This window comes from Periplaneta americana, chromosome 17 (assembly GCF_040183065.1).
Source record: "Periplaneta americana isolate PAMFEO1 chromosome 17, P.americana_PAMFEO1_priV1, whole genome shotgun sequence".
Taxonomy (NCBI): domain Eukaryota; kingdom Metazoa; phylum Arthropoda; class Insecta; order Blattodea; family Blattidae; genus Periplaneta; species Periplaneta americana.
In genome coordinates this window covers 73,403,742-73,422,944 of record NC_091133.1, presented here as the reverse complement: position 1 = coordinate 73,422,944, position 19,203 = coordinate 73,403,742, and the positions used below count along the sequence as shown (strand labels likewise).

Sequence of the window (19,203 nt, the reverse complement as noted above, 5' to 3'; positions counted from 1 at the left end):
GAATATGTTATTACAATTACGTCTCTGAAGAACAGTATGATCCATTGCTATTGTTTTAACATTCGTTTTAGTTCGATTACAGGATTTTCTATACCGAATGCTTGTTATGTGGCCTCTAAGTCCGTGATATTTCACAGAAAAAAATTAATTTGAATGAAGTTCGTATTCGCCACACATGTAAGATACATTCATAACCAGGGAACGGATTTATATGGACTAAAAATATATGAAATATGTAAATATATATGTAGTTATTTTTACCAAAATATGGAATTAAATATGGATTTTTACCAAAATATGGAATTAAATATGGACTTAAAATTATAAAAAAATGACTATGTACGTTAAATATTGGTACATTTTAATCAAACTAAACAAAAAATATAATGGACGTACCTTATCTTCCAATGTAGTTTCAACAAAACACAATTTTTATTGTCTGTTACCATAACAATAGGTTACAAACATTTCTTTCAAGTGCTGAAAAGTGAATCTTCTTCTATTGTCTCTGAGGATAGATTTATACTGACTAAAAGAGCGTTCGACGTCACAAGAAGTAACTGGTACATAATTCAATTTCACAATGTCTGCTGGGGATAAGTCCAAGTTAATCTTCACTGTTGATTCACCACTCATCACAGCAACAACCTTTTGTAGTTCTTCATATCCAGGGTTTTTTGAAAGTACAGTGTCCACCTTAGCTCTTACTGCATCTGCAACTTTACCTCTACCACGATTCAGTTGTTCCACAGTACTATTTATAATTTCAAAACTTTCAGATAGTGAAAGGTGCCTATTTTGGAGACTTTTGAGCGTTTTTATGATGCATGAAAATGTATGCTGAATGTGAGCTAAGTCATTCTTCACACTTATGTCACAGGTAACTGTTTTCGCAGTATCAATTGAGACTGCATCTTCAGAGTCCAATGCAAGGAGAACATTGTTAATAGAGTCTATATGTTCGGCATAATATTCAACTGCTTCTAGCCATGTACCCCATCTAGTTAAAATTGGCTTTGGTGGCAATGGAATTTCAGGGTACATTTCTTTCAACACGTTAACTCTACTGGGAGCTTTGAGAAATACTTTTTTCACTGATGAAATCAACAAATCTACTTTAGGGAAATTGTCTCTGACCACTTCTGCCACACGATGAAATGCATGCGCCACACAAGTAAAATGAGTCAATTTAGGATATACAACAGATAATGCTTGTCCAGCTTTGACCATATAAGGGGCAGCATCGCTAATAAAGAATAACACATTATCGTACATAATACCCTTTGGCCACAGGATACCCATAGCTTCGTTGAACAGTTTAACTATAGTTTTGTTATTGCACTTTTCTAGAACATCACAATGTAAAAGAATTCGTTCAGAATATTGTTCACTTAACAAACCGATAACTACATTACCAACAAGTCTACCTTCTTTGTCGGGAGTCTCATCAATGGAAACCCAAATTGAACTATCTTTAATTTCATCTCTTATCTTCTGTATTGTCTCATCGTAGATGGATGGAGCATACGTCTTCCTAAGTGTTGACTCATCCGGGATTGTATGTTGAGTATATTTTTCAAGGAATTCCCTGAAGACCTTATTCTTTAGTTTGTAGAGAGGAATATCAGCAGAGATGAGAGAACGGCACAGGTCGATGTTAAACTCAGATCTTACATTCGATGTTGTTGGTTGTGTTAAAAACAATTGTCTCTGCTTGGAATTTAGTTGTTTGTTGGCCTGATGTTTACTAGTTGTAATGTGTTGTTGCACCAGGAACTTTTGTGTAGATGATACTGCACACTGACACAAATTACAAAATAATATTTTATTGTCAGTTGATAAACCATCTTCTTTAAATTCTGAAATGTAACTTGTTAGTTTTGATTTTAAATTGACTGAATGACGTACTTTTGGCATATTTACCGTCTTTATAGTATGATTTACAAAACTGAACCTATGTGTACTCTGACTGGCATTTAACTGTTGAGCTGCACAACTGAAGTCTGTTAAAAATTTTAAATTAAATTAATACAGTTTTGTAACTTACTTTCCCATTGTTGATAGGACTGCTAATTTTCAAATAACTCTGATGTTAAAGGGATTACTGAACATGTGTTTAAATCTCTATTGTTGAAATGTATTTTTAAAAGTTAATGGAATTTTGTTTTGTTTTATTGTTAAACCTAATATAATATGGACTGTTTTATATGAAATATGGAAAATATATGGAAATTAACGAAAATATGTACTAAACTCTAAAATATGGAAAAATATGGAAAATAAAAGTAGGATTTTTCAACCCTACACATTGTGAAACATAAAGATAATGCAAAATATAAATTATATTAGCTTTATAAGTAAATATGTATTTACATATAAATCCTTTCCCTGTTCATAACGTTTTCTTTTTTGTATCTACTGAAAGGAAGGGCAGAAATTTGTTGACTATAGCTGAGCCATTTATGCGTACAATCGTCTAGGTCTAGAGTCTAGAGCAGTGGTTCCCAACATTTTGAGTGACACGGACCCATTGAAACTCGTATTTTGTTTTGGCGGATCCCCTAAAGTGTTGTGTGTAATTTAGTCTGGTAATCATGTTATACTTATTAAACATGTGCATAATGTGATGAATTAAACATCCTTACTAAATTGACAGCGATATTAAATTCCAGTTTTAGCTTTTGAATATAAACTGGAAATACATACTCTAGTCGGCCTGGTTGCTGGCCTTCTATGCATCGAGGTTGCGGGTTCGATCCCGGACCAGGTTGATGGCATTTAAGTGTACTTAAATGCGACATGCTCATGTCAGTAGATTTACTGACATGTAAAGGACCTCCTGTGTGACAAAACCGGCGACGCTGATATAACCTCGGCAGTTGCAAGCGTCGTTAAATAAAACATAACATTTTAACATTTACATACTTACTTGCTTACAAATGGCTTTCAAGGAACCCGAAGGTTCATTGCCGCCCTCACATAAGCCCGCCATCGGTCCCTATCCTGTGCAAGATTAGGCCTAATCCAGTCTCTATCATCATATCCCACCTCCCTCAAATCCATTTTAATAAACATTTACATACTCTAAGTAGAAAATTATTTTAAGTTATATCGTGTCTTTACTGTGAAAAATGAAACCAGCTTTTTACGTAGACTTACCATAATGTTATCAGTGGGATGGTTGATGTGTCTTGCGAAGTCTAGTTCAGTGTTAGATATTTTCAAATCGTAAGTCTACCTCAATATTAAATTTACTTCTACATTTGTTCTTCAAGAAGACTAGAATAGAAAATGTACTCTTATAAAAGTTTGCTAATGAAAATGGCATTAAACAAGATGAATATAAATTTAATTTCATTCAGATGGAAACGTAATTAACTGCGTAGCCTAATTTATTTTCATTATAATGTATAACATAATATATTATATACATTACTCTTTATAAGGACCTGGAATGTAATATATTGCAACACAGTCTCGTAAATGTCAATGAAGCTGATTTTATATTTTTCCATAAATGTTGGTAAATTGTAATGAAATTACAGTGGTCCTGAGTTTGTATTGGCTTGTTTCACTGTTTTCAGTAGAATTTTTCATCACTGATTGTTCTAGCATCTTTTAACCGTCTTTTACCTACGCAAGGACTTGAAAAGTGATGTGATTGCTGTAGTTGCGATTCTACGGCAACAGGAGGATCGCTCTGATCGGATTAGGGCTTGTGGACGCTAGAGTTCTCTGCCGCAAATGGGGAGCTTACAGCTTTACCTGCCGTCAGCCGCTTACCTTGCGTGAGATATAGGCCAGGTGCTGTGCAGTACGTAACCCCTTCCCCATTCGCAGTTAGTGTGACAATTGTATCCTCCTACATTCTGCACGTAACGTCGAATGGAACAGTATTCGATTATTTTTTTTCTCTTATGGGTTCATAGCAAATACGTTATGTTCTATGAATAGTATATTCTATTATTAATTAATTAAGGAAAGGGGAAAATGGTTAAGATATTTTCAAGTACTTTGGACAGATGAAAACTACAATGAAACAATGATTCTGATAAATGCTGACAAAAATGTAGTAGATCCCATTATTTTAGATAAATAACTGCTTTGAAAAGCTCTAAAAACAAGCAGGTACCTAGAACCGACAATATTAATTTCGAACTTATAAAATAATCTCAGTCCTTACTACGATTACTAGAATTAATATATGCTGGAAAACCGGGCATGTACCTGAAGACTGGAAACTTGCAAAAATATATCCAATCTATATTTAAAAAAAAAAAAAAAAAAAAAAAAAAAAGTTGTTCCCGTACTGCACATCGTGTCTTGACAAAATTTCTCCTGATGTTCAGGTAGGTTTTACCAGATACCGAATGGGCTATATCTAGTCCTGCTGAAATGTCTTTGCTCCATTGGAATTGCACAGAGCAATTTGCTTATGTAAGAGAGGTTTGTGGGCTGCTACAGCTGATCGGTAACCCTTCTCCAGCGGGCGACGACGTAACCCTGGTCCACAATAAACCGGGAACGGAAATGAGAACGAGAATGGAAAAATTGTTAAAATAAATAGATTAAAATGTGAGTTGACCTATTCACAATTTTATTAACGAGACGCTTGACGGAGGCCAGGATCGGGAACGTGAGAGTTGGCGAAGTTATAACTTGCCGTTCTTAGTTCCGATCACTGCCTACTAGTCTTTCAGTTGTCATCATAAAGCTATTTGGTGTTGTATATTTTGTAGCAAGGAAGCCGTGACATAATTTCTTCTTCATCCATCGTTTCTAACTAAACCAGAAATTCAGTAGAATCACTTTCATTGCTGCATGTATATGTGACCAGGCTGATGCACGTGAATTGATTTCTTAATATTCCGTGTCATAAATTTTGAAGTTGGTTAACCTGTGTTTATGTTGATTGGCTTGTACTAATAAGAGAACGCCATTGGTAAACTATACAGAAATATCAGAATGTGTAATATCGACTTTACATATTGTTATTGACATGAATATCGATATGCAGAGTCATTTCCGTTCTCGGTTTACTGTGAATAAAAAATCATCACGTTCACGTCCTTCGCTTTCCGTAGTCTACTCGTTCTCGTTGTCGTTCCCGGTTTATTGTGGATCAGTCTTTTATTGACACCTTCACAATAGTACATTCAACCTTGCATGTAATAGCTCGAGGTCGTCCACTCCTTGGTACATCTGACATATTTTGTTTTTACTTGCTGATTTTTAGTAGTCATGGAATTTCGCTTTGACTTTTTTTTATCTTTTATAGTTTTATGATCTACCACTTCACACTGTCTGAACCATATTTTTCCTCATACTGAAATTATCACACATTCAAACTGCAAAGCCTCATGTCTTAGTCACAATATGTGACATCGAGTCAAGGGATGAAAATACAGTAGCTATAGAAGGACGGGATTGTCATAAATTTCCTAAGCAACGGAGAAAAAGGAACGAAGAGCTGTATAAAGGAAAACTTAAAGGAAACTCGTATTTTCTTCAATAGCTTTAAAGTTATGAATTAAGAATAGGTAGCTTTGAAAATGTTGCATAAATTGGTGATGAAATTTATATTTTCTTGAATAAGTCACTTTAAGTACAGTATACTATAAACATGTTCCATGTTCCACTTTTCTACAAATTTTTTTTGGGGACCAGTATACACGGCTTAAGCTTAAAAAATGCTAAACTTCCAAACACATAAATGGGGGCTAAAAACAAAACTGAAACAGAGAATTCAATCAGGCCTGAAAAGATTTATTTTGAAGGCATATATTACAACCACCAGTTTTAGTGATATTTCAGATTTTTTAAATATTTTATAAAGGTGCTCTAAACTTCAGAGAAGTGCAGTAGGCCTACTGCAAAAGAAAAATAAGAGATAGAGAAATAAAACGGAGGGAAAGGAAAAAATAAATGACATATGAAAAGAAACCGAGAAAATTAGAAGAAAAAGGACACTACAAGGAAGAGATTAATTCAAAGGAGGAATAAATTAACAAGCATTAACTACTATTGATGAGGCAAATAATACAGGAAGAGATACTGATTGATCGAAAGGAGAACTTGTCTATCTCTGACGTTTCCGTAGAAGGGGTAAAAGTAGAAGGGAAGGTCGGGCGTATGTCTACCGAGTTCAAGGCAAAAACTAACCCATTCCCCTATAATTCGTAAGCAGACTCATCTGATCTCGTGTGCAGCTCTGTAGGAAGAGTGGGGGAATGTCTTGACAAAATGCATGAACTGTACCTGTAGCAAGCGAGTTCACTTAAAGTTTTTATATATGCTACTCCGCACGCAAGCACTTGATTTCTTTGATTTCACGAGATAACGAATAACCTATAAGTTGAGCACGGTTCAGATTAATCGTCCTTCCAGCCGTGCTCCAATTGTTCGCCGTCGAAGCAAATAAAAGTACCAAAGAACACGATATCGAAAGTACAATACATTTTATCGTCTGCTAGGGAAAGAAAGGGTCTGTAATGAGGCGATAGTAGCGATCCTGGTGGTTAGCAACTATCTATGGATGCATATTTATTAAGTATTGAGCTTCGTGACTGTATATACTAGACTGTAGCTCTACGTACCAAGCGCTCTCGCCATTGAGCTACGCTGAAGTCCAATCCACAGCACTGGATCGAACTCCCCTCCTCCAGCGTTTTCCCCTTTGTGGCCTGAGGGGAGTTCGATGCGGTGCTGTGGATTGGACTTCGGCATAGCTCAATGGTGAGAGCGCTTGGTACGTAGAACCAAGGACCCGGGTTCGATCCCCGGCGCCGGAGCGAATTTTTCTCCTCTAATATTAATTGTTACCATGACAGATATATTCTGTAGGACCAAAAAATAATCATCTTTACGTAGTGATTAGAAGTTGTGCACCGCCACCTCTCCTAGTCCCGGGGTAGAAATTTTATACGAAAATCTCTGATCCCGCCGGGAATCGAACCCAAGGAATTAATAGTAAAAATCAACAGTTACTTGATCTAGGTTTGTATAAATTTTGATAAAACACAATTTACTGTTTTTTCCTTAAAGCAGTCACTTGAAGTAAACCTTTAACATGCGTTTCACTTCCTACAAATTCATTTGGTTACTAGTAGGTATACACGACTTTAGCTTTGAAACATAAAAAGTGAATAAAAACAAAAGCAACTGGAGAGCTCTTTTCTTTTTGTTTATACAACTTTTGGCTCCTTAGTTTTCATTTTTATTTATTGGTATTGTGACTAGTAGTTTTCTTAGATCGACATCACCGAAGCTCGTACATCTTACCCCAAAATCATATTTTTATCTGAAATGAAGAAAAGAGCAGTGTGAAATTAGGAGTGTCGTTTGGATGGTTTGCAATGTTGAGAAAAATTGAATAACGCCAGGGAAAATCTTCACCTTTCTATCTTGACCCCCAGAGTAACCTATCCATTCAACCAACTCCTGCGATCGAACCTAATGGATTTGACATTATTGTCTCAGGCTTCACTTTTCGTGGGGCTATAAATTGTTCCCACTTTTAAATATTACAATATTTTCTAACAATCAGAATCGAATCCTGGCTGCCTGAACAGGAAGTACACTCACTCTCTGGCCGTTATATGCTATCCTTGTTGTCTTGTAGTTTATTTATAACAAACGAATGGCATTTCGTTTACATTGAAGCAGAGAACTTAGAAACAAGTCGTAAGATGATTAAAATGTGATTAGTGTTTACATTGTTCCAAGCTTGCACATAACTTGTATTCTGCATCTGCATCCAATTCGCTGGTATTAAAAGCCTGGGGGAAATAAGGAGTCCGTATCATTTTCCTATAGTTGATTGTCTTCAACATGAGCATTGTTCTATTGGCTTTACTCGTGGGAATCGTCATGTTCAATAATAGTGATGACCTACTTCATGAGGATTTAACCACCCTTAGGTGGCTTCTCTCTGAACGAAGGAGTAATATAGATAATTAATACATTGACGGACATGCGCACAAATCGTGAAACCTCCTAAGATTACTAAGCTCATAAATAGCACTTTGATCTCGAGTCTGCGTCCTGTGCAGGCAAGGTACCGAACTCAAACGCAGATGAGGTTCAGAATTTATCTTCATTCACGGCATTGGTGACTGTCGGCAGAGCTATGAGAAGAACCGAAATTGTGAAGTGCCAAAATGCATGCACGGCGAATCTTAAAATGGCAATGTTCCAACGTAAATAAAAACAAAGTCCTAACCCCAGCCATTGTGTACTTGTTTTCAAACATTCCCTTGCATCCTCTATCTTGGGTTAAAATCCCGTTTCATGTGTCTTTCGCACCCTTTATTTTCTCAAGAGTTGGTCGTGTCAGTCCGTCTGTGTCCATGTAGTGTAGTGCATGAGCGTTATTAAGGGGTTGCGATAAGATGTGCAAATATACTTCCGTGCTCCATTTCTCATGCCCAGCAGTTTTTCGCATTGAGAAAAATGAATTAAGACTGAATAAAGTCCACCGCTGTGGAGTAATGGTCAACACGTCTGGCTATGAAATGAGCGAGCCCGGGTTCAAATCCTTGTTGGGACAAGTTACCTGGTTTAGGTTATCCGGTGTTTTCCGAAAAACCAATTGAAGCAGAATTGCTGGGTAAGTTTCGGCGTTGGACCTCGGACTCATTTCGCCATCATTAATTCACATATCATCATCATCATCATCATCATCATCCGTACAATACAATAGTCCGGTTAAATTTCACGGTACAGCATGCTGTACTTGTACAATTTTTTATTGGGTTATTTTACGACGCTTTATGAACATCTAGGTTATTTAGCGTCTGAATGATATGAAGGTGATAATGCCGGTGAAATGAGTCCGGGGTCCAACACCGAAAGTTTCCCAGCATTTGCTCGTATTTGGTTGAGGGAAAACCCCGGAAAAAACCTCAACCAGATAACTTGCCCCGGCAGGAATTCTAACCCGGGCCACCTGGTTTCGCAGCCAGACGCCCTGACCGTTACTCCACAGGTGTGGACTACTTGTACAAGAGTGCAGCCGTTCGGCTACCCAGTGATTCACAGAATAGGAGTGGTAAGCACAATAAGCTTCAGGCTATAGTGTAAGCATTCGGGTTCCTTCCCGTACAAGAGAAAAAAAGGCTGAATAATCGTAATAGCAAGTTATTTGCAAATCATTTTCATACAAGTTTCATTTGTAATAACATTAATGATAGTAGAAAGGTAGCAATTTGTTCCATAGCTAATATTTCATTTACAAAGAGAAAAGAGTTGCCCATTGAAATTAATTATACACTTTTTTTTTAAATCAGCATTTTTTCCGTCAACAGACTCTGGCAACGCTGCAGACGAGCCATAGTGTCAGGAAACAATAAAAAAAATCGGAAAGGCTCTAAAATAGTGAATGGATGCGTGCTTCCAACAACGGACGTTAGAATGTTAAACATATTTGCAACCCTGAAAGTAGTGATCTTTTATTTTCCATATTCCCTTTCTTGGCAATATTCTTTATATTTAACACGTATGCCATCATTGTTATTAAATTATAAAATCTTGTTTGAAAATGCACGCTAAAAGGCAGACATGAGAAAAAGGGATGATGAATAAGGATACTGGTTGTCTTATTGTCCAGTTATTACAGTATGATTCAGAATCCAATAAACAAAATGAGAGGGATAGTTGTGGAGATTGAGGCAAATATTTTTTATCAGACAACATGGAGTTGGAGACTCATCACACTATGCCGTGATCAAATCTTATTAATAAAAATTGTTAAGTAAAACACTAAAACTTTATTATTATTATTTTAATTACAAAATTCAAAGTTTCCTCTATTCACCTGCAAATAAAGCTCACAGTGGCGCACCATAGTTTGTCTGACTCTTTCCAACATCCTGGAGTATCACGGATTGTTCGCTCTGATGCCAAGATTCTGTGATGGAAATCCGTCTCTCCATTGACTGCCATGGCATAAACCAAATGTTCCATGTGTACCCACAACTAAGTCCAAGCACGTAAGATCTGGTGATTTTGATGGCCAAGCAATCGGTCCAGCACGACCAATCCATGGGTTGAGGAAATGACATTCAGAAAATGACGAACTTCAAAGTGCCACTGCACTGGACAACTATCGTGCTGGTACCATAATATGTGCTGTCTCACCAACAATAGCCCCTCTCATGCAAAGGAGGGAGTTTTTCATGGAAAATATTACCATTACTGTACATTAATTATATCATTGTGATAAATACTAAAATATTTCATACAGTTGTATAAATAAAAAGAGAGCTTTATTTTAATTTACTAAAAATAACCATTATACTGTCAGCAACACCCTGCACGACTCTTAATGTTACAAAGTTAGGTGCGACTGGGTATATGAATATTGTTAGCACATAGGTTGTATTTTTAAATGATTACTTCAGAAATTAATAAATATAATTTAAAAAAATAATTAAGTGATTTTTATTATAAAAGTCAACAAAGAAATGAAACGTATGATGAAAATTATTGCACCCTGCTGTACACATGCAGTGTTTTATATGAAAACTTGTATTTTGGTATATTTTATTTTATAACTATCATGATAAAATATGTGGAAGTAAATCATATTAGTTGTGATATCATCATCATCATTATTATTATTATTATTATTATTATTATTATTATTATTATTATTATTATTATTATTATTATTATTAGAATTCTTTAGTTCAAGTAACTTTAGTAGAGGTTTACATGATGCATTACATACATATGTCACACATGATTATCAACACATCCTTACTTTTGATGGAATAAGTGTGCATTCTGATTTACCACTTTTGTTTCTTACATGATTACAGTGTGCGTGAAACCCACCAAATTGCAGAAGCACAGCAAGAGAAGAATGCGAAGCTGAGAGAAGCATTTGGTATATCGGAGTACTTTGTCGAGGGGAGCAGTTTGGATCCTCAGCGACATGTGAAAGAGGCACAGGCTAAGGCAGCAGCTGAACAGAACAAGAAGTACACATTGGTGCGCACACCCAGCCCTGTAGCAGCTGTCGACACAGACAAGGATAAGGACAAAGAAAATTCTGATAAGACAAAGAAAAGAAAAAGGAGGACGAGAGATAGGTAAGTGTGTGTTCATATTCGTGATACAGAATAAGCTAGAGTAATTAAATCCGAAATATTTCGAATTTTAAATTGTTAGGCATTCTTCATTAGTTTGTTTTGTCAAACCAGGTAACCAGGTATTTAGTAATGTAACAGATTTTAATGTGAAAAACAAACTTTGTAGTCTATAATTCTCAAACTTAAACATTTGTACATATCTAGTTAAAGTCGGTGATGTATAGGTAAATGCTTTCTGTTTAATGATTTGGGTTCTTCCACCACTTGTTATTGCAACCTTAAGGGGGTGGACCATTTAGGTAAGAGGAAGAGTACCGTAAATTAAGATTTTTCTTTGTAGTGATCTATATATAACACATTTTAAACCAGGAGTCTTCAGACTTCTTGTACACACTTAGTTTCCCTTCCCTTTTCCCAAGAGTGGTATTTCCATTACAAAACATTATTTCTGTGTTACAGAGAGGGTTTTTTTCCATAGTGTATGTATTTACCTTTGTAATAGACTGACCTGTTTGGTCTCTTGGATAGTGCATTATAAATCACTGATCCCAGAGTGCCAGGTGACATTGTATTTATAACGCTTAAACCTTAAACATAATTAAAAATATTGATATGTCATAATATGCCGAACCTAAACCTTCAGATACTTTGGGTTATAGTCTGAAATTGTATCAGACACCAGATCAAAATTTTTGTTTTTATTTGTGACAGTATTGATCACACAGATTACTGTACTGTTCGTATCCTTCTTTCATTAAACAATACATTTTCAATAATTAAGTGGTAACACTGTGGATATTAGGCCTTTGTGTCTTTGATTCAAGAGAATTCCCTCGCCTACTTTAGTTTTTAACTTTGTGAATTATCTTTCGAAAGAATAATGTTTATACTGGATGACTGGTATTTTGTTGTAAGTGCAAATTCATATGTATTCAGTATATTCGGTTAAAACTTTAAGAAACTCTTTGAACAGAACACAGATTATTTCTCTGCACATTAGATTTAATATACTTACATGATACAGAAGAAGAGTTCAGTTCAAGCACCAAATATGAAAGAGGTCAGTTTCAATCTGAATATGAGCAAGATAGGAGGAAGGAAGATTTTGCATAGCCAGAGCAGAGAAATTGTTTACAATGTGTTCAAATTCATGAAAGAAGAAACAGAATGTGATATACCAATAAATTGAAATCAAATTGAAACACGTGTATGCCATGTAACTCTTATCACATGTACCGTCAGCAAAACTTAGACAAAATACATTAAAACATTCAAACTTTTCAGAGAAATTTTACTAACTGAATATCAGTCTCCAGTTGCGAGTTTCGTAAACGGGATTAATGCTACAAAGACACAAGTTCAACTCGAGATAAATATTTCTTTTATTACTTAATGTACAGACCCAGAAACAAAATTTGGGCCACCTGAATTTTCTGGATCTGTACAACTTACACATGAATTAATGGCTTACAAGTGGGAAGTGGACCAAACCTGCGTACATTTAAACCACCTTTATGGGCTATTTACACATAGTGTTTCCTATGTAATTGAATTTAGATGTGGACAAGATATGACAGACATATTTTCCTTGAAGTATTCGAAAGTACATAGGAGATTCATAGGCCTATTTGATCTGGTTTTAATTTACGAGTGGAAGTCTTAAAATTCTGGAGACTTACAAATTAATTGTGGTAGGATGCTTTATCAATCACGACGACTGATTTAGGGGGATGATTTGGGATTAGTTTCGTTCTCAGTCATTTGTCTTAATGTAATTCATATGATTATGATAATTCACCAATATCGTGTCAGACTGGAATATCAAAAGGACATTTGGTATGAAACCTTTCTCATCTTCGACATGCACAATTATCATACACTGCCTTTCGAAATAGGAACACAAAGACCTTTGTTATCACCATCATTACACACATAAAATTTGTGTGACGAGTAAATACAACTCTAATCCGTGTAAACAAAAGAGCCCTTGCTTCCTGTAAATAGCAATGCTTGCTCTGAAGACGAATATCATTCTTTTCAATTAATATGCCCACAAGCTTCCTGTAAATTGTATTTTAACTTTTAACACTGATAGTGATAATAAAGAATGCATTGACAATTGTTAAATTAAATTCGTTTATTGTTCTCTGTATGCCACACTTATAGATTCGGTTTTGTTTTCTTCTTTGAATATTTTTTGGGAGTTGAGAAACAAGTCCCTGCATTGGCGTTTTGTTGTTCCAATTTTATTATTCACTTCTAACTGCTGCTCGAAATTTCTGTAGCTTGGCATTGAACCAGTATAATTGAAGTAATAGGTAAATCTTGAAACAGCCTTAAAATCAGATTACTGGTAGTGTATGTTTTCATGCTGGATAATAGCACAACCACTCCCACCTGTCTCCATGCCTTTACTCCCTGTGAGTGGCTCTTGCGCATCTCAGGGTTCTTGTCATACTTGTCCACTGTACAGTGGGTTAATAGTGAGCTTTAAATGACAATTTTGCTTTCCATACATAATTTCCAATTAAATATCGGACCATGTTGTATAAATTTAAAGTTTTAATTACCCCGTTGTTTATTTCAGTTTCACTTTTTCCATTATAAATTAATTTCAGAACTCAGATGCATGAAATATTCCACATTTTATAATTGTTTTCCTTCTGTTACTATTTCTCTATTCTCCTCTGAATTTCTTGATAGATATATAATTAATATTAATTTTCATCTCTTGTCAAATGATTATATATATATTCAGATATCCTTTACATATTAAGACATACAGTCATTCTTGACAGTAGTTTGAAGGTTCGCAAGATTTGAACCTGGACATTAAATTGATAGCATACCTGTTTTTGGAGTCCTTTATTGTAGATTTATGGCATATAAAAAACCTGGTTACTGAATGAGGGGAGTACCGGTACAACTGAAATATATTTCTCACTCGTAAATTCACTTCTGACCACCGTTATACTTGCTTTATAATTAATCACACAGCATAATTTGTTTCAGTAGAGGCTCAATAAAATACCATTGGGTAATTACTCATTATTTAGTTTAAAATCTCCAAACATATGTTGGGTGTGAACAAAATTTGACCATTTAATAATTAATGATAATATAGTCTTCATTTTTAGTTATTGGAAATTGGATTCTTGTATAGTAATTTTAATGTTATTTTAAATGTAGGAAACATCCAGTAAGTACTTCAGTGTTTCAGAATCACATCTGTGTAGAAAAATATGAATAGTTTTATTTAGAATACCCTCGTAACTGATTTAAAGCAAATTAAGTAGATTATATTATGAATTATTGTATTAATTATAATAGGTTCTTAAGAGTGTGCTATGCCAAAATGTTAATTGTAGTGGCCCTTCAATTTGTAAAATCATATTTTCTTGCTGCATTAATACCTCCTGATTTGTGTGAACATCTTGCATGTAATTGGAATTTTTATCCTGAGAAATGGGTTCAATTTTTGAGTTTGTATATGAGTGTTTGTCCATTGTTTGAAAAATCACTCAATGAAGCTGTTTTTGTTTATTTTGAAAAATGCAGCAGAAACTTCAGACTAAAGTATGTATAATGAGGTTGGACAAATCTTAATTTGATTTTTAGAACCATGGTTGCAGTAATTTAAGTGTATCAACATTGGACATTCACGTTTATATGTACCACATTAATGTTCTGGTTTTAGGTAGAGAACATCACTGCAACTAGAATTACAACTTCCATGATTATTTAAATATCATATTATTGTATTTGTAGTTCATCATATAATATGTAGTTCTTTGTATATGCACAGTGAAGAAAAATTTTGATGTGCAAACTGCTAGGGATAAAATAAGAGACCAATACAAATATATTTTATTAAACAACCATAGGTATGAAATACATCCTTGAACCAATCCATCTATTGCCAAAACTGCCTGCACATTTGTTGCCAAAGTTGGTGTTCACCATTGCCTTGTATGGAATTGATCTCTCCTATCTATATTTCATTCTGCAGAACTACATGAAAATCTTGATGTCTTGGAACTCCAAGATGCTGAAGAAATCGTCAAGGAGGCTTCTCACGTGTTTTATCAAACATGATCAAATCTATTGTGTCGTTTCCATCTATGTAATGAGGTTAATGGTGGTTACCTTGATTACTTATTGCAAAATGCGTAGTAATTACTTAAATTACTTTTTTTCCTGGTTTCAAAACATAAGTAACAACCTTCAATAATATCTTAAGAATTTTCTGAGCGGGTTGACTAGTTCAGTCATCCATAGTTTTTGCCCAAGGGCACATCTTTCATTGCAAATCCAGAATTCTCCAATCTTCCCTCTTTTCCACTTTCTTCTTAGTCTCTGCATACGATCCACATAATATATCTTAATGTTGTCTATCATCTGATATCTTTTTCTGCCCCGCACTTTTTTCCCATTCACCATTTCTTTCAGTGCATCCTTCAGTAGATGGTTTCTTCTCAGCCAGTGACCCAGCCAATTTCTTTTCCTCTTCCTGATCAGTTTCAACATTATTCTTTCTTCACCCACTCTTTCTAGCACAGCATCATTTATTATTCTATATGTTCTTTTCACACACACTCCATTCCTCTCCATATCCACATTTCAAATGCTTCTAATCGTGTCTCTTCACTTCGTCATAATGTCCATGTTTCTGTCCCATACTGTGCCATACTCCACACAAAGCTCTTCACTGGTCTCTTCCTTAGTTCTTTTTCCAAAGATTCGCAGAAGATGCTCTTTTTTTTTTCTATTAAAAGCTTATTTTGCCATTGCTATCCTCCTTTTGACTTCTTGGCAGAAGCTCATACTACTGTGTTGTCTGATTGGTCCTGTAAATTTAACAGTCTGCAGTGCTTCAAAGACACATTTCAGACTTATAGTTGTTTAACAAAATATGTTCGTTTCACTTTCTTAAGTTAGCACTAACAGTTTGGACATAAATATTTCTTCACTCTGTATATGCACACTTCAGTTTTATTTTAACTTCATGATTAAGCATTATTCCTCGTTATTCCCTTTACTTTTTCCTTACAGTTATAATTTGTAATCATATCTCTCCCAGTGGTATTGCTGTGTAATAATAAGTTATAACATTAGCTTTTTTTTCCCCCTAATCTTCTTTCTCGTTCTCTTCTTACAGCCCCATTCTCTCACTGTGAATTATTCTGAACTTCATGTTCAACAGAATTATCGTTTTTGGTTAGATGGTTGCCATACTCGCCATTAGATGTGAGGCTCTAAGTTTGGAACCAGGCAAAGAACAGTGAATTTTAAAGTCAATAAATATCCTTATTTGTATTCGCTATAGGAGGACAGCAAAGCAAAGGGATCTCATATGATAGGTTTTCGGTATATTTTCGTGAATAAAAGGATTACAAATAAAAGTAACCAATTATTTCTCTTTCACGTCGAAATCACAGTCTCTTCTGTAATTAGGGCCAAATTAAAGAAATACCTAATTTCTCACGCTTCATGAATATTTCTGTATTAATAGTAAAACTTTGTGTTGTACTAGTAGACTATATTATAAAACTCTTCTGTATATATTTCAACTAGACTGTGACTATAATTGAGACTTTATGTTACTATTAAGAATTTTTGTTGTTGTTGCTTTTTTTAACATGTTCCATACTCTAGATGTGAAACAATGTACGAATACCATGGAATGTAAATAAATACAATACAATTGAGAGATATGAATTCTGCCCTAGACAAGCTGTGGTGTATTTAAATATTTGCCTCCTAAGTAAGTGTAACCCTTTTCTGTACAACAGTCTTCTGTTTGGCACGTAAAAACCTGTAATATTATAAGAAGTTGCTAAAATATTTACACCTTGCCCCTTGCTCCCAGAATACAATCACATGCATAGCAAAAATAATTAATAAATGATCTCCATTAATCAAATCAGCAATTTAGTATTGTAGAATATCGATAATTTCCAGTGAAAGCCAAGTGTTTGCCACACTTTTGATTTTTCTATTTAATTCATATTTACATAAATAAAACTTATTTGTTGCAGACTAAATGGCTCTATTGTAATTTTATCTGAATAAGGTTCTGTTCTTATAAAATATTTTACTTATTTGTTTATTTCTTTCTGAGGAAGAGGAAGGATATTTGATTTATTTGTAAAACTTTGTTTTTATTTTAAAAAGTCTATTTCGTATAAATCACATTTCTCGTATATTTTACTATACAACTTTTGTGTAACTTTCATTACATAGTACTGAAGTAATCATTATTAAATTCCACAACACATTATATATGTATTTACAAAAATAATGAATGTATATAAATGGTACACATTACTGGAATGCATTGATTTTTCATGTTAGTCATGCATGAGTTGAAAACCCAAGATTTCAAGTGGAAATTTATAGTAGACAGAAAAAGAATGGGGCAAATTTTCGTGCAACTCATTCTTTTCTCTTGCTATGTACTATTTTTTCCATTTAGTACTGACCATAAAATGAAAGATAATCAGAATCATTGGCACTATATCCATGCATCATAATTATAGTAATCCTCAGTGCAATAGATACCTGACCTTGGGAGTAGTTCATGGACTTGGTCTAATACAAATAAGGATACATCATAACAACAAATTTGATCGATATTCCTCACATAGTTTATGTAATAGGAGAATCTACAACAAGATGGTACAGTAAAATTAATTTCCTCAGTGTCACATATATTTAGAATATTCAGTTTCAGTGTATTCTCATATATGTTATTTTTCATTTTATAATAATTCATTGAAATATTATATATAAATAATAAAGAAAAGTAAATAATATGACATCATTATTAGACTGGACCTCACATTATTACTCAATCCTCCAACTGAAATAATCATATCACTGTTACACAGTAGCAATTGTACAGAATATCAACACAGCAGATGTTATTCAGTGCCTAATTACTGAGCATTGGAAACCAACCAACAAACCAAAATCTCGATAAATATTTTATTTTTAGGTTGTAATGTATTATTAACTTCTTGAATTCAGGTTATTCGTTTTTCCTGCAATTACAACAAATGCTTGTAAATTATGTTTACTTATATGTAGAAATTGAGTTCTTTAATTAATTAATTGGTATGTGTTTGACGTGTTATGCATTTGTTTATTATTATTATTATTATTATTATTATTATTATTATTATTATTATTATTATCATCGTCATCATCATCATCATCCCCTTCTCTCAAAATCTTGCTCGTCATATGTTTTATTTATTCTCATTTGAATAATTGTCCTTTTCAGGTACTTGATTTTCAGCATATCTTCAAGTGCAAACTTTTTAAAAATATTTGCTTTATACTGATTTCCATTTGATGTTATCTTATTATTATTATAATTTTTTCAAATCGCAGATTGTAATGTAATAGAAAATGACGTAACATATACATTTCTTTTTGCAACTTCAGTGTTGATATAGTGAAATAGTGGCAGTGTTCTAAGTGGATACTGTTTCTTTTAGTAGGATTGAAATATGTGTCACACATTGTAGTGTGATCTCTTTGTGCCATTGTAGTTGTTTCTCATTTTGCAGGGAAATGTTTGCTTTGGTATCTCATTATTTGCATAACTCTGATTACATTAGAGAAATATTTCATATTTGTAATAAAACATTTAATTTAAGAATAACGTGATATTAATTTGAAACTTCAACTAAGTCAGACATTGTTTAATGCACTTTACACTGTGGAGAAATTGTCGAAAACTTACACTAAATAATTCTTATTGTTTTGTGGTCGCAGTATTTTATACTAAAAATGTACCTTACTGACAAAGTTTATGAAAGTTGTTTAAAAAATATAAATAACTAGATTGTATTACAGTCCATTTTAAATATGTTTCTTTTAAACATACGAATATTAGTAATTTTGTTTCTTTAATGCGAATATTAATTATTTTGATTTCATTTTAAATGGTTATACTTGTCATAAATAGATTGATTGTTCAGTGGCATGAAGTGCTGGTATAAATAATTCAAGTTAAAATTAGATCTATTTTTAAAGTAAAATGATTAGAAATATAAAAAATGCACGAAGTTTTAACTTAGGACGTCATTTAATTTGAATTTAG

The 19,203-nt window shown here is 34.0% G+C and overlaps 1 protein-coding gene across 1 annotated transcript in view; it reads left to right on the top strand.

The window, feature by feature from the left end:
- LOC138692749 (serine/arginine repetitive matrix protein 2-like) overlaps positions 1–19,203 on the top strand; it is a 138,760-nt gene that overhangs the window by 77,057 nt on the left and 42,500 nt on the right. Inside the window, exon 6 of the mRNA XM_069815942.1 lies at positions 10,821–11,093. Within this exon, the coding sequence (XP_069672043.1) occupies positions 10,821–11,093 (273 nt within the window). The remainder of the gene's footprint in view (positions 1–10,820; positions 11,094–19,203) is intronic.